Source organism: Poecile atricapillus, chromosome W (genome assembly GCF_030490865.1).
Source record: "Poecile atricapillus isolate bPoeAtr1 chromosome W, bPoeAtr1.hap1, whole genome shotgun sequence".
Lineage (NCBI taxonomy): Eukaryota > Metazoa > Chordata > Aves > Passeriformes > Paridae > Poecile > Poecile atricapillus.
The window spans coordinates 48,475,455-48,498,742 of record NC_081288.1 but is presented as its reverse complement, the minus strand read 5'-3'; the positions used below and the strand labels follow the sequence as shown (position 1 = coordinate 48,498,742).

Sequence of the window (23,288 nt, the reverse complement as noted above, 5' to 3'; positions counted from 1 at the left end):
CTCTCCATTTAAATTAGATCAATTAAGAAAAGTTGAGCACTTTGGGGAAAAGGTCAAGAAAGAAGGACATGGGCAGGCATTGTAGAAAGTATGTGTAAAAGTTAATGGATTAAAGCATCTATAAATTGTTTCCTTGAAAGACATTAAGTGTGGATGTTTCTAATTTGTAGATCCAGCAGCATATCATCAGAGATATTAGAATATATGCTGATTACTTTGCCTTTACTGGGTAGAACAATGTCTGTCAATGATTATATGCTCTTCTTGTTCTTAGGTAATGGGTTTCTTGCCCTTCAATTGTGGTACCAGACAATGAAAAATCAGAATATTAATATTGTGTGAATACTTAACAGTACAGTTTGAATGACCAGCCTTGCTTTCTGAACAGTTTTGGTCACATATAAACCCCAAATAAACCTAAATAATTGAAAAAAAAAGTTCTATTTTTTTATCCAGAAGTTGGAAATCAAGAATTACAAAGTATTGCAGCCTGTGGTCCCTTGTCCAGCTGCCACCACTCAGTCCTCTGACACATTTTGTTGTCTCCTGCTGCTGCCACCATAGGGACCTGGGCTCATGGTCCCGTCCCAGTGGTGGGCGCCTGTTTGGCTATTCACACACATGCACACAGAAAAGAGACCTGCCACCCAGAGGAGTCACAACCAGACCCTTTTGTCCCATTGCCTGTCCATTTTCCCCATCTAATTTGTTCCTTGACCTTCCTTGATTTAATCTAAGTCCATTCATGAGATCAAGATTCTGAACAGCTTTGGGAAAATATGATTTCTTATGTCAGGTGTAGTGGTTTTGGCACAGGGATTTCCAAAGGCTGTTCTGATGGTGCATGTCCCTGTATCCCTCCTTGTTGACTAAGTGTTAAGAGACATTTCTGTACCTCCGGTGTGCCTCTGAGACTCTACTGGCATTGGTAGATAACTCATGTATTGAAAGTATCAACTGACAATTAGGAGGCAAGAAACTGAGCTTTCAAAACTAAGCTTTCTCCCCAAAAATCTGAAGACTACAAAAAACCCGCTTTGGTTGTAGGTCATGAAATCAATAGAATGAAGCCATTACTTGTCTGCTAAAATCTTCAGAGTACAGCTAAGCCTACCTCATGAGTATGTATCCCTGAAAAGTAGTCTTTAAAACACAGAGGATCTTTGAGATGGTCATGACAGCTAAAACCTATAAAAAACACCAATGGATCTCACCAACATCTGTTCTGAAATGTGTAAGCTTAAAAACCAAAAGGCACAAAAAATGTATTGTTCCAAAATCCACCAGCAAGTTCTAGTAAACATTGAGTTGATTTTCCTTTTTTCTCCTTTTTGCAGCTGCTAGTCTGATTCAAACTGTTTATTCATAGGATGAAAGAGATGTTTTTAAGTATTCTCAACATTTCCAAGTGATTGATGTAAATTTAAAAAATGCTACTCTGATTTCAAGAGAGTTGCTAGGAAACATGCATTTTGAAGATGAAGTCTCCCACTGAGCTTGTCTTTGGCTGTATAATAAGAAGTATTTTATAGAGTATCCTGAGTTACAGATTATATGGATAAACTGTTAAATTTTTATGTATATAAATACATCTGCTGTGAACTTATTGAATATACATGATTCACTCCAGCATCTCCATTTACTGATGAATAACAAGGTATTTCTAAGTTCAAGAAAATGTGAAAATTTAATGAAAATGCCAGGAGCATGATATTTTTGTACAGTCTTCATTTCATTTTTCTGAAACATTATTGTTTTTTCTTAGAAATCTCTTTGAGATTTAATTTCAATATCATATTCTGATTAATATGTTTTTTCTTTTTTAAACTTTAACAAAATTTAAGGCTCAAAAAAATAACAGCAATGATACACTTAATTTTTCTGGAGAAGTAATGTGTTTTGTCCCTTAAAAGTTATTGGCCAAAGTAATCTAAAAATCTCTGTTATCATGAAGGAATACCCAATTTTAGTAATAGATATTTATTTGTATTCATGGCTGATTTTTTTGTGCTGACTTTAGATACTTGGGTATGTTTGGTTACCTGGGAGTCAAATTTAAAATGCTTAGTCTTGAAAACACAAGTGGAAGGTACTCGTACATATGGGAGCAGAGTAATACACTGTTCTGTGGGATGCTCAGGACTTGAAAGGAGGTTTATTAATTTTTGTTGCTGAAATACTTTACCAGGCACTCTTTAAGCAGCAAAGGCCTTACAGCAAGCTTTCAGAAAAGTGAGTAATGCCTGTGAGTTATGACAGTCTTAAGTGATCTTTTTCATATTTATTACCTTAGAAGAGCAACCAGTTGCTGATAAATCAAATAGTGTGGATAGGGACTGTCTGTCTGACCCTTAATTGCTGATGTGATAATTAAAGACAGTGCATAAGTACCACTAAGCAACACTTCATCATCTGAAAGTATTTCAAAACGATGTTTTTGCAGCTGACTTAAGAAAAGTAACTAAACTGTATTAATGATTAATAGTAAAGATGAGTTATTGAACTTGCCACAGATTAGAAGATGGCTAATGTTCCTGAAAATACGTTTGTAACAGTATTACCAGATGACCCTTTGTTATGTAGGTGTTGGTTAACTGCAGGCTGAGACAGATGTGTGGCTGCTCTAAGGCCCTCGTAGGGAAGAGAATTAATGTTGATTCATAATGAATTGGTGGATGCAAATAACAAAAATAAGACTGTCATTGAAGGACACGATGTATTGAGGATTCCCCAGATAATCGAACACACACCAGCTGCTTCATCGTGAGGCAAAAGCCTTTATTGTGGGCTTTTCTTAACCCTTATATCCTTCTCCAACCAGGTCACCCTGATTGGTAGAGGGAACAGCACCTCTCTCATCCCATTGGTGGGATAAGAGAGAACACACTAAGAACATCTGTTCAGTATTTTTTTGAGAAATATAATCTATTTACAATAAAACAGTCCTTGAGAGAAAACTGTTCCCAGGAACTTTTCCCCCGGGAAACAGATGAGCCCGTGATAGGCTGAAACTCTCTCAGGCTCAGAAATCATGTCCACATAAGACTTATTATTAGTTGTGTGAACTACAAGAAAGAGACAAAACAGAAATAATGAAAATGGGAATGATGATACAGCTTGTGTTTGTGCATTCTTTCTCAAGTGCAGGAGCCTGCATTTGCCTTCATTGAATTTCAGACAATTCTTCTGTCCTTGTCTCCAACCTTCTGAGTCCCTCCTGAAGGGCTCACAGCACTCTGGGCTATCAGCCCCCCTGTCAGGTTTGTGTTGTCAGTGAACTTACTGAGGATGCATCTTTATGCAAGTCATTGACGAATACATTAAACCATACTGGTCCCAGTACTGAACCTTGGAGGACACTAGTGACAGGAGTCCAACTAAACCCTGTGCTACTTATTATGACACTGTGGGATCTGCTGTTCAGCCAGTTCTCAATCCACCTCGCTGTCCACTGATCCAGCCTGCACTTCCAGAGTTTTCCTATAAGGATGTTGTGCAAGACAGTGTTGCAAACCTTGTTGAAGTCGAGCTAGAAAATACCCACTGCTCTCCCCTCATTCATCCAGGCAGTTGTTTTATTATAGAAGGCAATAAGATTTGTCAAACATGATTTTCCTTCCCAGGATCTTTGTTGCCTACTCCTAATTGCCTTCTTGTCATCTATGTGGATAGAGATGGCCTCCAGAATGAGGCACTACATCAGCTTTCCAAGGACTGAGATGAGGCTGACTTTTTTGAAGACCGGGGTGGCTTTGCTTTCTTCCAGTCCTCAGGGACCATTTCTGATCACCACAACCTTTCAAAGATAATTTCAACCAGCCTTGTCCATCAACTCTTCTTGAGCATCCTCTTCTAACCAGTGTTCCCACTACATTTATTAATGGATCCACATTATATTCTTTGTTTTCCATTAGTTATTGGTGCAGTTGAAGAATCCCTTCTTGTCTGCCATGTCATCTTTGTTCACATTTAATTCCAGATCACCTCCAAGATACTGATTCTTTGTATTTCCAAGTCAGTGTTTATTAAGCAAAATCACAGATCTGGCTGAGTTATCCAACTCAAGCGATAGAATCACTTGCTAATTTAGCCTTTTAGAATATATTAATAAATTGATTCTTGGTTGGTTTTTTTTGTTTTGTTTTGTTTTATTACTGGTTACTTAGCACCTGTAAGCAGTTAAAAATCCTTGAGTTGTTGGAGGGGAAGGATTAGACTGCAAGTTGCTCCAACTTTGTGCTTTTTTGTTATGTCATTGCATATTGTCCTTGAAATTGTAAATTCTGTTCAAGAAGAGTATCTTACTTATGGGCTATCAAATTGATGTGCTTTTTAGCTGGATTTCATTCATGTGAAAGGGAGGGTGTAGCTATATTCTTTGTATAGGATGAAGTGGAAAATATTAGAAGCACGACTGTTAGTGATGGACTGTTTGGGCCAGTGGGCAGTATTGTGAGCGGTGGATTTGAGATTCCATTTCCACTTGAACAAATCTGTCAAAAACAAAGATTATAATTATAGAAATCATAAGGAAGTGAAGTATTTCTACAAGCCTTTATGAAGGGAACTAAAGTCACTTTTGGACTCCTAAGTGAGAGCTAGCTAAAACCTAAAATCTTCTGCGGATGCAGCAATGCTGTAAGAGCAGGGTTGGCTTGGAACTTTGCTTACAGCAATCCCAGACCACTAGAATGAGACAAATCTGTGCAATAGCAAGGATCTTGACTGTCATCACTTTTCCAGTAACAGAGAAAGCTATAAATTCTAGTGGCTAAATTACTGGCTTCAGAAGTAAATTGGATTGTGTGTGGGTGATGATTGAGAAGCCAGACTTATGAACAAGATTCAGTGCCCTTTTTAATGTCATGTAGATTGTCAGAACTCATTCACTGATCACAAAATTAATTTGCAAAGGACAAAATAGCAGAAAAGGACAAAAAGCACTAAAATAAATAATATGCAATGCACGTAATAGTTTTTTTTTAATTAAAATGCTTTGTGGTATTTCTACACACTGAGCAACTAGTAAGATTTGTGAGGAGTTACTTATCATAGAAGAAAATGCAACTCTGTTAAGAAAATAAAGATGAGGAGCAATTACATGCTTACAAAAATCACTGAAAGAGTCTGAAGTAAAAACAAATACAAAACACTGATTAGACTGAAGTATTGTGTGACTCCTAAAAGACTTTGATTATAACTTGCCACTGTGTTAATTTGCAAGTGAATTATTGCAATTATATATTCATTTTTTTGAAAAAGGGTAAAGAACCACATATTTTTACTAGATTGTTGTATCTATTTACAGTTTAATCTGGACAGAATCTCTACCAATTCTAGAACTTGAATGTCTGTAATTATCATAATACCAGGAAATGCAGATCATAACAGGCATCTCAATTTACCTCTTCTAGCTAAGTGTACCATGCCAGAGCTTCTAGACACTTTCTTCTGCCCCCTCACTTCCCCTTCAGCACTTGGAGCTCCTGGCTGGAGCCTGGAGTGGATGTCAGGGGCTGATACAGTAATCACAGTGTTCCCACACTGAAAGCCTTGCCAGAGCAAGGTTCAGGAAGGCTCTTCCATGGTAAGTGTTGAGATTTACTGACAGAAGCAACTGGTAATTCTCGTACATCTTTATCTACCTATATCTCCTTCACTTTCTCTCTACTGCCCCTTTTGGGTTGGTTTATTGCTTCCATCTTCCCACGGATTACTTACATGTCTCACATGACATCTCTTCCCTCTATAGTGTTGAGATCTTTACCCTGTCTCCTCTTCACCCCTTCAGCATCCTCTACTGTTGCTCTGCTGTCCCTTGTCTATCCCTATCCCTTCTTGATTTCAAATCTGGTAGATTATGTACCTTATTTTTACTGCCTTTGATCTTGAAAATCTTTATTCAAATGACTTCAATTCACTGCTGTTTGTAATTTCTTTTTGTGTCTACCCTATAAATGCTTTATGTCCTTGCAAAATGATGATGTCATCTGCATGCTTGGATTTAGCTGGGAAGTGATGGAAAACACTGCTTCCATAGCTGTAAAATAGGTGTCTTTTTCTCTTTAAAAAGTGCCAAAGTGCACTGAAGATCTGAAGAAAGCCACACAGGATATGGCAGTAAATGTAGACATTTCCCTAATTTGCATTTTGAGATATTAAAGAATCCTTACAATTGGATATAGAGAGACAGGTTTAGCCTTGTGTCCTGGGAGCACCTCTCATGCTAATGAAGCAACATGAGACACTGCAAGCTTCCAGAAACACTCTGGCAGATCCCTGTGTTCAAAATTGAATGTGCTTACCATTCAGCTACCAATGCCCCACTTTTTTCCACCTCCTCTGGGAGGATTGCACTCCAGACAGCTCACCAGAACCTGTTTTTTTTTTTTAATCTAGGAAAGGCTCTGTAGTGGTAAGTGGCTCTTGGGAAACTGAACAGTCCAAAGGGACTTAAGTGTGTTAATGAGCATTAGTTAGTATTTAAACATGACATGGTTGCAGTTAAATGCCTGCTCATTTTATTACATATTTTTCAAATGGCTTATTTTTTTGCTAAAATTTTGATGCTTTGTTTGGAAGAAGAAAGATTGTACTGTGCAGACTGAAGGAAGTATGTCTAGGTATGTAGTCAGCTTTTTCAGAGAAGAGTGACTCTGCTGATCATTTGTTCAGGAATGATTTTTAATTAGGCAGCAATATCCTTCTCACTCTGCAAAGCAAAAAAAGTTGCAAGCTGTAAAGCAAAAGCAGATCATGCTGCCTGAGCACTGCAGCCCACGGTGCTGCCTGCGGCACCAGTGCTGCTAGCTCAGATGTGCTGGACGACTCCTTGGGTGGCTGGGTGGTAACACCGTGCACAGCTCTAGCACCTCACACACACAGCGATGACCTGTGTGCTGTCTCATCTTGTAGCAGCCAGTTCTGCCAAAATTCAGCAGAGCGAAGTGAAACAGCTTCTCACCCACAAGCTGAGATGAATCAGGAGGGATGGCTGTGCTATATATACAGAACCCACTCAGCCGAAACAAGTGAGAGTAGGGAAAGGATTTAAATCCTGGCAGGGTGGATATTTTTGTCTCTGAATAAAATGAAGTATTTATAGCATTTACTGACACAATTTTTATTTACTGCAATTGAAGCCATTGTTCAAACCAATTTTTTTTTTCCTGAGCCAGCAAAAAGGGATTTTTTAAGAACTAGAGAACATTGTATCTTCCCAAAATTGAACTTAAATTCTGATGAAGAGAGGGAGGAGGGATCTTCCATCTATGACTATAATTCAGAGAACACAGTGCTCTTAACAGTCTCCTCTATCAATACACTTGAACACAGTTATTATCACCATGAGCTGCTGTGTAATTACCGTTGTTCCCTAAAGGGTTCCTGTTTCTTTGCTATTTAATTATTTCAGCATAACTATGCAATTTACTCATGTCATTTGGAAACAAATGTTTCAGGGAAGGCAGTGTTTTATCACAAGGATGTCATAGTCAGGGCATGGCTGCTATAAAAGTATACAAAGTCATTTCTTGGTCTAACCCACCACTGTCTTCTGGATGAATCACACAGACACAGCAGTTCATACATTGGTCAAGGCCAATGCCTGAAATAGTTGTGGATATCATTTGTGTGACAGACTCTCAAGAAACTTTAGTGCCAACAGAAGTGGGAAGGTAAAGATGTTTAGTAAATTTTTCTCCTTGGATCCAGCTACACTAAGCATATATGTTGCCAATGTAAGAGCCTTTTTCTAGGGAATATTTCTAAATAAATCTCAGTTCTGGGGAATCACTGTTTAACTCTTGTCTGTTTTGCTGAGCTCACTTTTCATATAACAGCCATAATTGTAAGGTCATGTAGCTTTTAACTTTTTATTAAGGATTTATTCTGCTAAAAAAAAAAAAGAGGAAAAAATGTGACATGCAACAGCTCCTGTAATTTCTGAGCTGGAAGATTTTCTTGTGATATTTCTTGTAATTTTCCTGCATTTAGGGTTTATCAAAACACTCCTGAAACTCTGTTCTAAGGAAGTTCACTGTTGAGGCATGTTCAAGTGAACATCTTAGCATTATTCTGAGAAAGAGGGGACAAGTAAAAGGCCCCGATGGCTAAGCCACTACAGCAGGCATGTCTGGCAGCAGCTCAGATGAGAGGCTCTCTGTAATATGGGCAGGATTTATCCCAAACATACTTAGGGAGTCAAGTGTATTTTTACTTGTGCTTTGTAATTTAAAATTGCTCCTTTCTTGGTATTGGAGGTGGGAAATGGGCAGTTTCAAAACAAAATCTAAGATATCTGGATTTTGGAAATGAACAATTTAGTAAAAATTTTGATGTGGAAAGGGAAAGAGTCATGGTAAAATGTGGACATCTCTGTCAGAGTCATCAACTCCTGGCATGGGGGCCTGGAAAGCAGGAGCATTGAGATTATACGTTGCAAAAAGTGAGAGTGCAATATTAGAATCAAAAAATAATTTAGGTTGGAAAAGATCTCTTGAGATCATTGAGTCCAGCTGCTAACCCAAAACTGCTCAAATCTACCACTAAACAATGTCCCAAATCTACAAGTCTTCTTTTATAGCATGGGCCGTGTCCTGGGATGTGTATTACTGAAAGGTGTTTAAGTATGTATAAGCATATTTTATTATGAAATAGTAACAAAATGAATATACTGAGGAGACTGGATGATATCAGCATGTGCCTGAGATACAATATTCTGTCAGTAATAAGCTGTGAGCCTTGCTTTGTATGAAGTTCTTAACGAGTGCTAGAGCACAACCAATCAAGAAGTAAGAACAAGGTGTGATGGATGTAAAGAGTGTATTTATATATTCATGACAAGAAATCCACCAAAAAAGCCTAGAGAATTGCACACTGTAAACATGATGACACATTTCCATAAAGAAATAGATATTAGTCCCTAGCAAGAAACAAAAACTTGCAAAATATTCTGATTGAATGTAGTAACAAATCTTACAGAAGTGTCTGAAAAATAATTTAGAAAATCTTAGATTATTCAAAAGAAGCTCCATGCTTTTTTAGTTTGGCTTTAGTATATATACAGGCAGAGTTTCTCACTGTGGAAGAGAGAAACCTTTGAAAACAATGTTGCAATAATGATTATATTCAGTATTTTAAAGGAAACTCATAAAAAATAAAACCACCTTTGTGAAGGACCATTTATTGTATAGTAAAAGTTTAAAATAATGATATACTAGACAAAATGAATCTGAAAGAGATGCATGTACTTCAGTTTCACTGTGGTCTAATTTTTACAGACTTTGAAGTCATGAATTGAAATGTAGTATTTACTGAGATGGAGGATAGAACCCAGAAGTGTAAAAAAGGATGTTCAGTTTTAATATTTATCATATTATACTATCACCAGAAAATCTCAGTACTCCAAAACTGAGAGCTTTCTGAATAATAGAGATAATTTATTTAATCCAGAAATTCTGATGATCCAATTATTATTCAAAAGATTCTCTCTTATATTAACTCTAAAGTATTCAGTTTAGTCACAAAATCTGCCAGGCCAAATGTGATATGGGATAAAACCTTATGTCAGAATTATTCACTCTCTCTTCTTTCTCTGTAACAGGCATTTTTAGTTCTCTGAGTGATGGTATTGCAATGCACAATTCCTTTTGAGATAATGGCAGAACAGAAGATATCCATTTGGTTTTTCATCTATCATCTTATTACACCTTGTTTTGTCTACTCCCTGGCAGGTAAGATGATCTCCTGTGTTAATTCATTAAAGTAACTGTTGTTAGTTTTATGTGTTTCAAGGACAATTAGAATGTTTGTATGGCTTTATTTTATTTGTGCAGGTACACCAAATTACTTAATGTGAACAATTAAACTGTCAGGAAGCATATTTATTAGACTGCCTGCCATAGTAAAAAGTTTGAAAAAAGACAGATACGGATTTTAAATTTGGCGTTGTCTAATTTGATATACAGAATTAAATCTTTCTCTAAATTGTAAAAGTTATATCAATTGCCTATTGTGCACAGATGATCAACATGTTTAGAATAATGAGAAACAAAATTCTATATTATTGACACCATCGTAATTTTTCAGAAGCCCAGTGTAGTGGTAGTTTTCATAATACAGTGGGGCAGTTCTGCATATTCTGACTTCAATTTATTATTAAAAATTACAAATTTTTTCATAACGAGAGGTGGGGCATAGATAATAAAACATTCTGGAGTCGTATTTGTAGCATCTGCATTTAGAGAAATGTTTGAAATTGAAATTCTAGTTCTATTTTGAGAGATAGAGGGAGGTCTGTGAAAAGGCAAGATTCCAACTGTTCCTAACAACTTTGGGATTTGCAAAGCTTGTTTCAGATTTCCATGCCAATTTAAATGAATGCTGGGTTTTAGTTGCTGGCATTAATTTTAGGCTAGTATAAACAGAGCATGCACAAAATATTGACCAATATTTGAAAAGTGCCAACATTGTGTACTAATGCTTTGGTTCATTTCAAGGTAGGCTTTAGATCCTTCCCTACTTTGAAGGTCACAGACTTGCTTGATCTGGGATATCCTCTCAGGCGTTGCCTCAATTCCACTACCATGAGACTGCATTCCTTTTTATTGAGTCAAAAAATCTGATTTATATTGTGATGTAAGCTCATTGCTTTTAAGAAATGAGTCCAGAGCTCACAGGGATGATTTCTGGTTTAGCAGAAACATTATTTTATTCTGTAATTTTGAATGCTGTTCTATACTCCATGTCTGAGTTGGATGGAGAATTTACTGATATCTAATAGAAATCAATACCTTCACAATATATTTGCTGTGTATTTCAAGAGTTTTTTCATTGTTAAGATATGAGGCTTGCTGATAGCACCAAAATTACAACTTTAAACTCACCATTTTAATTCAATACTAGTCTTTTCCTGAAAGAATAAAAATAATAACAAAAAAGACTGTGAAGTGCTATCAGTAATGTTACACACATGCTTTTGCTCTGGACCTGTTGACATCAAACAAAACCTGCAGTAGCCAAACAAGTGCTGGATACTGGTTGATAAAAGAGTCAATCAAGATGAAAAAATGTTCAGGTAATTTCTTGACAGGCAGGATCAAATTATTAATGTTATTGTGTATTATACACATCACTGTTGTGCCCATTAGCCAAAAAAAACCTTGGCACCATAACATAGCTGCTGGCAAGTGCCTGAGAATGGCACTGGAAGGTTGAGTGCCATGAGGGTCACAACAAAGTGACATAGGAAGAATAAAGGGGGCTATCGTGACACTGCGTGCAGCCTGAGTACACACTTACACTGTCATAGCAAGGCTTGTTTGATCTCTCACTGGACTGTTCTTGGCACTCTTAGATTCCACGACAAGATAGAAGCCTTTGGTGTGAAGGATTGTGAATCCAGGGCAGGTTCTAATAGTGCTGTTACTGTTCAAAGAATTTTCCTATCTTATCTCATGGTATGGAATAAATACTTGCTTGCATTTTACATCAAAAGCCAAAGTTAAGACTTGTGACCGTCTCTAAAGGTATGGCACCGCCCTCCAATGTGGAAGATTCCTAGTTTTATATAATCATAGTGTGTTTGTTACAGCCAGTGTATTACTGCAAGGCTGAGTTGTGCACACACTCTCTGCTCCTGGACTTGCTCTATTTTGCATAAATCATTAAGTAACCTTTTGAGTGCAGAGAAAATCTGCTTCTATCATCTAGGGTTTATGGCACCCATCTAGGTTATATAAGTCTGGTGTTGCAGTCTTTACTCAGCCCCAGTGCTTGAATCTTGCTGGAGGCTTTCTCCTTTCAAATGGGTGTGAGAGCTGCTTGCAGTTAGTCTTAGCAAATTTTCCTTTTGAATATATTTCTTGGCAATGAAAACGCCATTGTATCCAGAAAATATGTACCTGCAGTAACCAAGATGAAATATAACGGGTTGCTTCGAAATGTTCTCAGTGTGGTTAAAAAGTGAAAGATACTGAAGAGAAGGAAGGAGCACAAGTAGAGTGATCAAGTTGGAGGTGTTCTTTCACACATGATATCAAGGGGAACTCTGGCAGTGCCAACAGTAAGGGAGAATATGTAAACTGGGGACAGTTTCTAAGTAAAGAGCATGAGTTCTCATTTAAATAGAAAGACGGACCACATTCCAGAGTGAAGAGACCAGTTAACTGGAAGCAGATGTTGAATGCAGAGTATTTAAGAAATTGTTTTAGCACCTTTTAACAAAACACAATTTCTCTGCAAGTATATTTGTCTCCTCTTGCCTTCTGTGGTGCTGGATCCACAATTCTGGGTGCTTCTAATCTGTAAATTGCTTTCAGCAAACTCATCTGGGACTCTGTAGTCTAGGTTTTTGCGGTCTGTGCTCCCTAAACAGACGAACTATGATATTAACTACCCTGGACCCAGGAAACTGATAACTTGCAGATACATTGTGTTTTGAGATGCCTTACCCTATGGGTGTCCCCAAATTCAAAGATATCAGCCAAAAAACCTGGAAGTATTCAGAATTCATGTATTTGACTGAGCGTTAAGAGCTTTTAGACTTTAACAGCTAGAAGGATTTGGGAAACAGAGAGCTGGCAAGCTGAAGCTGCACTGATTTGAGATGTTCAGAATTGGGCCTGAAGTGATGACAGGTATTCTGAGACTCTATAAGTTGAGGTGTTTTATTTGGTTTCAAATTGTTCTTCTTCTCACTGCAGGAAATTCTAAAAAAATTTCCCAAAGTGAAACACAATTTTTTAGGAAATTTAAAGTTTACTTTGGAGTTTGCACCTTAATTCTTTTAGACAGTTCTATTTTGTGGTAATCAAAGGCAGAAATTGAGAACTGTTGCATTGACTGTCTATTTCTCATCAGTGGTGAATGTGCACTTACTTAACTGAAGGGAAGCAAAGATTTTATGAATCAGTGCATCAGAGGTATAGGCAGAGATCATCTTCTGCAATGAGACAGGAGAAGTATTTATTTTCCAGGTAAACTAGTGCTTGAAAGGTAGTCTTGCAGATATAAACCAGTGAAAAAGCCATAAATAATTTGGTCTTCAACTTACTGATAGAACAGACAGTTGTTACAAGGGTTACTTTTCAGAGTGCACTTTGAGTAGTGCAAGGCAAATGAGAGCAGCAAATCCCTCCTCAGGGAACATGTCAGTGATTGTCAGTCCACTGCCAAAAAAGTTATTTCATGCCTATTACTGATAATATTTGACTCTTCTTCGCTTCCCCCTGACATTTCTCCAGTGCTCTTCCAAGTTGCCTTTGACTCCCCATTAGATTCCTGTCCTGTTGCTAAGTCTGAATTTCAAACTTTTCTGTTATCCACTACTTTCCATATAAAGCAGCGAACTAAAGTGTATCTTCACTTGGGATAATAACCTATCACCAAAAGAATTAAGACTGTTTTTCAGCTACAGCTTGTTTTGTTCTTGCAAAAGACTAATCAAAAGCTGTAAAGACCCTGTATTTTATTGTGCTTAATGAATAGTAGATTACATTTGGCTTTGAAAGGAATCCATAGTGAAAAATGTCCCTCTGATGACTTATTTCTCATAAAACTGTTCTACTTTTTGCTTTGGGATTTGATAGTGAGAAGCCAGACAGTATCTATGAGTTTAGGTCAGATCATGCCTTAGAAGGCAGCTTGTCACTCTAGTAAACTATTCTGAATTGTGCAAAATGAGGCAATAGTTCAGGGGTAAAAATGTTAAAAGCCCTTCTGCTTTTTAGGCAACAAAATTTCCAAAAATCACAAGGAACTGAAACTGTAGAGGAGGCTGGTGAAACAAGAAAGCCAATAAGATACAGACTTCTCAGTGCAAGGCAGTTGTTTTAATGAGTACATGGGGGTGCTGTTAGACAGCATGCTGAATTTCTGAGTGTGTTGCTGGTATTTCATATGCACCAGGAGGGCTTGTGTGGGGAGATTGTGCAGAATAACTAATGCACTTTAGCTTCAACCCTAATTTGCTGGTCACTGGCAAATCCCATGGGATCAACATGTTGGGCTCTTCAGTCACTTTTGAAGTAACACTTAGATTTTTAAGGAAGAACCACCTAAAAATTTAAATATTGAATAAGCAAATGGGAATATGTTTAAAATACATTAATTGGTATTGGCTGACATTCCTCTTAGCAGTATGAGAAGACCAGAAAACTGTACCCTGTTAGGCACAAGTGGAGAAACTTGCTCTGCCAGAGGCTGAAGCTTTTCATACTTGAAACTTGTTATAAAGGAGAAACTACATCATTAACTATGTGGCTCTTCAATGTCCTCACTGGCACATAGGATATAGAAGTAATTCTCTTGCTTCTTTGGGTCCTGAAAAATAGAGGCAGCCTTCCCCAAAACAATCTTAGTCTTTCATATAATATGAAGTGAGAGTGCTGGAGTGGTTACCTTTTCTGTTTTAGTGCTGGCTGGCTCTTCGAAAATGATTTTCCTTTAGCCTCTTGATGACTTACATTTATGATGTGCCCCTCTCTTCTCCATCATCATGATACTACATTATGAAGTGTTTTAACGTGAGCACATCACTGCATCAGCACATAAGCTTCCCATGAACGCCAAGTACAACTTTCCCCACATGACTGAGAGAAGTAAATAGAACAATCAAGCCCCCAAACCTTAAATTATTCATGCTTGGACATTTTCCAGAATAGTAGGTTCAAGAAGGCATTTCTGAAGTAAGGGTTAGAATCTACATTATTTAAAGCTTTTTATCACAGCATACAGAATGATTCACATTCTCTAAAGAGAGATAATTTTCTTCCAAAAAAAAAAGAAGTGGATTAATATACTCGATATACTTAATACCTGTTTACCTTCTCTGTCTTATCCCTGCTTGGATCTTAGAAGACTATTTCATGCTACTGTCAAGTGTTTCACACTCATAAATAAATAACCATAATGTGTTTGGTGATCACAGTGCTCAGAAATGTGGAAGTGCACTGCTTATGTTCCTGCACACCTGGTAGAGGTACTTTGGCTCATTCCCAGACCATCTTGTTTCTGAGCATGAGCTTCTCAGACACGAGTGGATCCTCATTTCTCTAACATATTGAAAGCAGTACAAGAAATATCAAATGGTTTCTGGTCTTGCAAGACTAATGCAGAGCCTGACAGCTTAGTTAAACTGATAATGAATGACTCCAAGGCTCTTACGTTCAGCATCCTTTAGCACTCAAGGTTAATCTAGCCATGCACCATGTTAACAGATCTTTGTCCCTTCTCATGTTAAAATATGTAACTGGATACAACACTTTCGGGTAGATCAATATTCACACCCAACGACTGTCTCAGGCAGCCACTTTTGGCAATATTAAGTGCCAGGGAAATAGATAGGTGTACAGGAAGCAGAAATAAAAGAGGACTCATTAGAAAATGTCACAGAGAATGGATGACAGGACCGCCTTCCAGAGGGAAAGATTCCTGTACAGGATCCATAATCTCATCACTTGAGAAAAGATTTTCTTGACCTTTGCACAAACTTCCTAATACATTTTAGCACTATTTAAAGGTCTGAGTCTTGGTTTCAGTATTCACTGAAGAGTACCTCCAATAGTCAGGTGATAGCTTCTGCTCCAATTTAAAATACAAATCACAAGAAATTTACCCATAACATAGGGCACTGTTTGAGAGGTCATATATAGTCCATCCTCTTGTCTAAAGCAGGACCCAAACATAGGAAATGTGCTTCATCACGTCCTCAGTTTGCCTAGTATATCCATTTTCTTCTTCTTTCTCTACTTCTCTTTTTCATGTAGGAACAGCTTCAGTGAGCTGATGCTTTTCCTTGTACTCTTAGTCTTCCCTTTGTCACCCTCCAAATTTTGTCACACAGTCATGGTACTTCACTTAAAGTGGGAACATTTCTTGCTGATCTTTTCATGACACCTTTCTCTTCTCTTTTCTTCTATGTACTGTTTCATATTATTGTGTCTGAGAATGAAAGGTTTATTGTTTGCCACACCTGAAATTCAGTGTGCACATCTTATTCTGCTCAGACAGACACCTGAAACCAAATTCATAATAGATTTCAGCAGAAGTGCCTTTATAAAGCACATTTGATAGGTGTGAGAAGCAGGAATTCCCTCAGTATAATTAATAGTGCTGGCAGCATTAAAAATGCATGCCATGAAATGCCTAAGTGCTCTGTAACATCATTTGAGTCCTAAGGTGAAGAGTCAGCTGCATATGATATGGCTATTTGCTGCTAGAGGCTGTTGGTATTCTGTATTCATATTTAAGCACTGCACAGAACATGCCATCAGGTTTCTGGCTTAGTCATTCCAGTCTCTGAGCAAGTACATGAATCTTGACTTTGCGGTCTGAAATTAGTTCTTCTTTTGGTCTAGCAGTATGTAGAATTTTACATTGTGTTGTGCTTTAAAATATGGAAAAAAAACAGACCATTGTTCAAAAGCTCTGCCTTTCTAGCTGTTCTGCTTTGCTTCTTTGAAACAATTCTCATTGCATTAATTAATTTTTTAAAATTAAATTGCCTGACCATATATTTCAGAGCGTAACAGTGTCTTCTGTACCTGCTGCTGTCCTCAACGGAAATGGTGACTTTTCTTCCCCAGATTTGAAAGGGCACTTGCTTTTTATCTGCAGTCTTTTTCTAGTGCTGTAATCCGGTGTCCATCTATGAACAGGGAATTTAGAAACAGTAAAAAAGATATCTGCAGAAAGAGTGTTTTATGCATATATGGTATTTTTACACTGGTATAATTCACATTCCTTACATATATAGAGAGACTCTTCTTTTATAGGTTTCCTAAAAACTGTCTAATTTAGTCTAAAATGTTTTAGGACCAAACTTTAGGACTTCTAAGGGAATGAGTACAAAGTCATAATTTTATTAAAGAACATTAATACTTTACATTGCCAATTTATTTACTTATCTGAGAAGGTTTTTTTTAAATTACAAGATATGTAGCAAATTTTTATAGTCAGCACAGACACTACTGCAAAAAGTTAGGATTTTTCCATCCATAACCATGGCTTTTGAGTTAAATTATTCAGCCATCTCTGAAGATCTTATTAGTTAAAAATTATGTTTGTTTTGTGTTTCCCTTGTATTAGAAGATTCTTGCAGTCATTTCACAAGTCTCTGGCATCTCTAGGACTTGGTGCCAGGCTCTGAACTTGAATGGAAAGTGAACCCGTTAGCAGTCATGTTCACCTTTGTTCTCCCATGAATTTGTTTACAAGTGTCCAAACTGTTATTTCAGTCTCGGTAGAGACCTGTGAGAATTAGACAAGTGTGTTGTCTCAAAATTTTATCTATATGGAGCATCCACTGCCTCCTCAGAGAGTCATTCTGTACCTAGAATGCATATTTGACATTTTTACAGGGAAAAAAACTCCAGTTACATCCTAGATTTACTAAGAATTTTCCCAGAATGTTCCACCTTTGCCCTTAGTCTTGCTTCTTAGATCCCAAAGTGCAACCTTGTATGCTTGGAGGAGATAAAGGAGAAGAGGGTGCAGCAGGGGTTGGCAGACCCTACCAACTTTACAACAGCATCCACAAATGAAGGATAAAGATCTCAAACCACAGTTTGTGTTCAAACCCATTTTACATTTATTCACCTTCAAATGCTTGGCTTTGCAAGCTGAAATTTTTTTCAGTGTAGGACCTTTTAAAATTGTATTTTGGAGTGTAGAGGCTAATACATATCTCAGCTTAAAAGGAAAGACAGGTGTGATATAGAAACAATGTAATTTTTGGCTTTGATACCAAACATAAGGTGGTTTTTTTGGTCTGATGTAAAAAAGATTCTTTCTGAACACATAAAATCATTGGCGATGATTAGGTTATAAGATAAGGAATAACTATGAGTAGTTGTTTTGGATGTGGACTTTTTTGATCAGAATTTGTTCTGTTTGGTGAAGTAAGTTGGTCTCACTGTATTTCTAAGGGACATATCTTCAGTTCCTAATTATCTCTACATTTGGCCTAAACAGTGACTAATAAGTAATTTCATCAGGGGAGGCACAAAAGGTAGTATTAGAGGAACAGAATGTGAGTTACTTTGGTTCTCAGAAGGCAGGAGTCAGTGAAGGACAGACAGCACTTTTGTTACCCATACCGCTCCAGTTTTGCTGAAGCACACAGAATTTAACTTCGGGTGAGTCACTATTTTGCCTTCACATTTTGATTCTTGAATGTGTGATGCAAGTTTGTCTTCAGTTTGACTGCTAGTTAAAAAGTGATTAATTTGAAACTCTGTTCTATTTTCAGAGGAAGGAAACAAAGGTTATGGACCTGTTTTTGAAGAGCAACCTATTGATACCATCTATCCAGAAGAATCTTCAGATGGACAAGTTTCAATGAACTGCAGAGCTCGAGCAGTTCCTTTTCCTACTTACAGGTAACATCTCCTGCTTTGATTTTCAGATCTTGCATGTTTGATTCAGCAGCTGTTTCAAATTGTGTTATTAAATAATTGACTGTCTTACAAGGTTGCAGCAAAGTCTTCAAGACAGGAAAAAATGGGGAGATATGCAATTTTTGAGAAAGACCCCAACTTGATTTGATTTGCCAAAATGTCTAATCAGTGTTAAAAACACAATATTATGTTAAATATTTTCAGCTTTTGAAGGAAACACTGATCCATATGTAAACTAAAAAAAAAAAGAGGTTATCTTTCTATCTTAGCCTCAGGTTGACTGAGATTTGAGTCTTTGCTGGTTTTGATTCAGAATGGCTTTTTTTTATTCTCTTTTGCTTTGAAAAGAGAAGTATTGATTGTTGAACCTGGTTATTCTACATCCCATGTTGATTTTTCATCCAATGTGTTGCAGAGCAGTGATCAAAAATGTGTCAGCTATGCTACTGAAGACAAGAAAAACTTTGCTCTGAATAAACATCAGAAACTACTTTTAATACAGATTCCCACATGACTTCTTTCGCAATATTTATATTATTGTAGAAGGCAATGCTTTGTTGTGCATTCATATGAGTTTGTTAGCCATTATCTGCTCATTGTGTAAAGAGAAACGTACTTAAGACTATCAGTATTAAGACTGTGACTAAATTACAATCTGATCTTACCAGCAAAAGAGATCCATTTCAGTAAATTACCCTATGACCTGCCCTCAGTACTCACTTATGTGTGTTCCCAGACTGGTTTCTAGAACAGAAAAACCTATCAAGTCTACTGGCCATTCTTTTAATCTGCATTCTTTTAATATTGTGGTCAGCTCTGGTATTCCTCCATCCAAGCAGCTTATTTCATCTTCATTGCCACTTTTTAAAAGATGCTAACAGGTTGCCTCCCTATACAGACCCACCATTTGAATATGATCCTGCTACATGACATTTTGTTGGAAAGTGTGGAGAGATTACATATACTAAGATTTGATACCCTTTGATGTATTTCCTCATCCCTTCCAGCTGGTCCAGAGACTCCACAAACCCTGTTCGCGAGACTGCAAACACACCATCTATAGATTATTACAGTCTCTAAATAAATTTTGACATTCTCCTATATCTGTTTTGGGCTCAGCAAAATCTGAGCTAGCAAAATCACTCTCAAAGAATTGCATTGCACCTCTAGAGCTTCTCTGTCTAGGTACAGATTTGACAATTAGCACTGATAGGTGATGTGATGATAATTGCAGTACAGAATAAGGCCATTTTTCTTATTTTTTGACACATTATATAGTATATCTCAATACGTTATCTTCATCTCAGCCATCTAACATTTATCAAGCCAAAATTCCTCTGTCTCAGAGGTAAATAAGTCCTTCCTGCCATTTTCGTTGCAGGATGAGCTGTCCTCAGGACATTTATACCTAGATATTTCTGAACAGAGGATATATTTATTTTTTCTAACACAGACATATAGCATGTCTCACAGGACTGAAGTGATACCTCTAGCATTCTATCAGATCAAAGTGCTATTTTCTGTATCTTTAAAATTCTTCTATTTAATTAGATTTTTTTTTTTTTTTTTTAATGTCACTCTTACTATTATTTCTTTCTATGGCAATTGCAAGTTCCACTTCCAAATGAGAACTCTGCATATTTTGGCACATCTTCAATAGTGAATGAATAGGTGGTGTGTGTGTTATCATTGTCAAATACTAATTCCTAACTTTACCTTATGAAAAAAGAAAATATTTATGGGGAAATGATTTGATGATTTTTAAATGTATTAAATTTGCATCTTTGCGATTTGTGCACAGGAACCAGGCAGGTCCTTTCTAAGGTAACCGGGCTCCCTCTTGTGGACTTAGTAATAGACACAAATATAAATCATGAGTCCTGGTACCCATTCCGTGGTTTTTAGCATTTCTTAATACGAGTAGAAATCGATCAGAACTGGGCCGCCAATTAACGTCTTAATTTCTTAAGTGAAAATTACCGTAATTCACTATATTGGTTGTGAGGTTTTACCATAACTAAGGGAAGAGTGTCCAGCAATTTACTGAAGTAGCAGTAAATAGGTCTTATATGAAGCATACCACAGTTTTTGCACTGACTTCACTGGCATGTTATGTTTTATAAAACATTTTCATTATCTGAAGCAGGTTTAAAAAAGTCTCTCATTAGTGCATATTTTAAAAGTGCAGAGGGAGTATATTTTTAATGCAGTCTGGCCTTAGATATTTGTTTGAGATAGGTTTAAAGTCCATGTGTATGGTGGCTGCTCATTCACAGTCATCTCAAGTATCTCATACTGCTTGGTGAACAACTATGTTTTAACTAAGTTACATCTCTAAGAAGGAAGAACTGACACTGTTATGTTTAAAAGATTTCTGGACTTCAAATCTGTGCCTTTTGCTGGAAGAAAACTTAAAACTTGCATAGAAGTATATTAATAACTTCCTGAATAGTTTGTCAGAATCTATGTTATTTTTCACATCATGTTTTTTACCAGGTTTGCTTTTTGGGGAAAAATCTTACATCTGGCTTTTCTTTTTTAATAGGTGGAAACTCAACAACTGGGATATTGATTTAACAAAGGAGCGCTACAGTATGGTGGGAGGCAGACTCATTATCAGTAATCCAGAGAAATCAAGGGACGCTGGAAAATACGTCTGTGTAGTGACAAATGAGTTTGGAACTGTCAGAAGCAGTGAAGCCACTCTGAGTTTTGGATGTAAGCCATTGATTATATCAGAATATAGAAAAATTATGATTAGCTAGGAATGCCCAATGTTTTACACTGCAGTGTATTCTGCTAATATGTGCTGTATATGTATTATTCTGTAAAAACAGCACCTTAAGTGCCTTAGTCTGCAGAGATTGACACAAAATAACTTTGTAAGCATTTTATATTTAGCATTCAGCTGACATAACATTACAACCTTCCCAGTGAGTTATTGTTGAATTATTAATTGAAGAGACTCATGGAGCCAGATCTGGAGATAATAATGTCCAGACTCTTTTAAAATCATGGTAGGACCTGAGGGGAAAAAGTCACAGATGAAAGACTCAAGTGAGGGCATATGGTGATGAGGTGTAGTGCAAACACAACTGCAGGAGGAACGAACAGCACTTGATAGTAAATTATGTCCCCACTCCTAGGCTACAATGAAAAAAACCTTCTGGGGGAAATTTCTGTCAGCTTCTGACAGTCAGGAGCTAGTCTTGTGAAGACATGTACATGTACAGAACTGCATATCACCAAATACGTGAATTGTAAAAAAGTGATGTACTAAATGAAGAGTAATGCAGAATTTTATGGACTTAAGACAGTGTTTGGGATTTTTGTCTGATTTTGCTTTAAGTTACCTTCTCCCCAGATATATTTTATCATCAGAGGGCAAAAAAGGGAATCCCCCAAAAAAGGAATCCACTCTAACTGGGGTCCATTCACAAAGCCCTGGGTGCCCTGACACTGAGGGTTTGGTGCCCCTTGTCTTTAACCAGCCTCCATAAGTAGAATTCATTCCTTGCTGTGTAAGATCAAACATGTACTGAAAAGTTCAGCTTTCTGATAGTTGTGAGAATGTGGGACCACAAATATTAGAGAAAGTCAGAAGCTGTCATGAGCTGGTGCATCAAATCATCATTGATAAGTCTTAGTCTGTATTTACCTAGTGTATCTTCTAGAAAAAAAATTGAAGGCCAGGTTGTTACTTCCTTTTGATGGAGAAAACATCAACATTCCATTTATGGGATATTTATTTATACCTCAAGCAGGCTTCAGTTGTGTCAGTCCTGAATAGGATTTTTATCAATGGGATAAAAAAATTAAACCAATAAACCTAATACATGAAGAAAATAGAACCCAAAGAGTCTGAGGCATGTTTCCAGAGCCTTCCAGTTCACTGGCTGCATGAGCTGAATGTTGATAGTGTACTGAAAAATTATGCTGAACAGAACCCTAATGTACAGTATTTCAATATGTAAACTAAAATAGGGCAAAGAGGTAAGGAATAGTGAAAAGATATCTGAAAACTGATACATATCTGTAAAAAAAAGCACCTGCTTTCATTCTTCTATATACTGTTGTATTTCTTCCTTTCTCCTTTTTAATGATCACCTATAAAAACATTTCTTTCTACAATCACTGTTTGTAAAGAACTGAATATAGTTGCTAAAATTATTATAAAAAATACCTGATCTTTAGTGTATTTTTTTTCTTTTGCTTATGCATAAACTGACTAAAAAATGTCAACCACCATTTAGAAGAGTTCAAAAGTTTTGACCAGCTGTAGTTTTGTTTTGCTGTCAAGTTTACTGAAATTGTGGAACAAAACCCACATTCTCTCATATACTTTGTCAATTAGTCCATCTGAGAATACTGTACATAGTTTATAGATCCAGTGCCTTAAAACTCATTAAAATATTTTAAACCTAACTACTCTTAGGGATAAAGTCTGCATCACTTTTTTCCTTCCCCTGGCATTTACAATTATGATGACAAAATAATGTGAAATAAAAATTCATTTGGTAATGACAAATAAGCAAAACTGGCATTAGGGGTCAACAAGTTTCTATTTGCTATGTATTGATGCATTTCTATACTAATTTCTACCGGACTGAAAGTAATGATAATAATAAAAAGTTACTGTATTTAAAATCCCTATTCTCCTCCCCTTGCTTTTTTAAAAACTAGATCTGGATCCCTTTCCACCTGAAGAACGTTATGAGGTTAAAGTGCGAGAAGGTGTTGGAGCAGTGCTTCTTTGTGAGCCTCCTTACCACTACCCAGGTAATTCAGCTAAAAGTGCTTAATTTTCAATGTCTCAAGAGCAAAAGATAAATAAATATTTATTTTTGCAAGTGTCCTTTCTATTTACTCAAACAGTAACTTTTGTGCTGC

The 23,288-nt window shown here is 36.9% G+C and overlaps 1 protein-coding gene across 1 annotated transcript in view; it reads left to right on the top strand.

Annotated features, from left to right (window-relative positions):
• Positions 1-23,288, top strand: part of LOC131592285 (contactin-1-like) — a 150,023-nt gene that overhangs the window by 65,244 nt on the left and 61,491 nt on the right. The window contains exons 2-5 of the mRNA XM_058863696.1: positions 9,605-9,734; positions 18,251-18,380; positions 20,944-21,116; positions 23,082-23,177. Coding sequence (XP_058719679.1) covers positions 9,626-9,734; positions 18,251-18,380; positions 20,944-21,116; positions 23,082-23,177 — 508 coding nt within the window. The 5' untranslated portion in view covers positions 9,605-9,625. The remainder of the gene's footprint in view (positions 1-9,604; positions 9,735-18,250; positions 18,381-20,943; positions 21,117-23,081; positions 23,178-23,288) is intronic.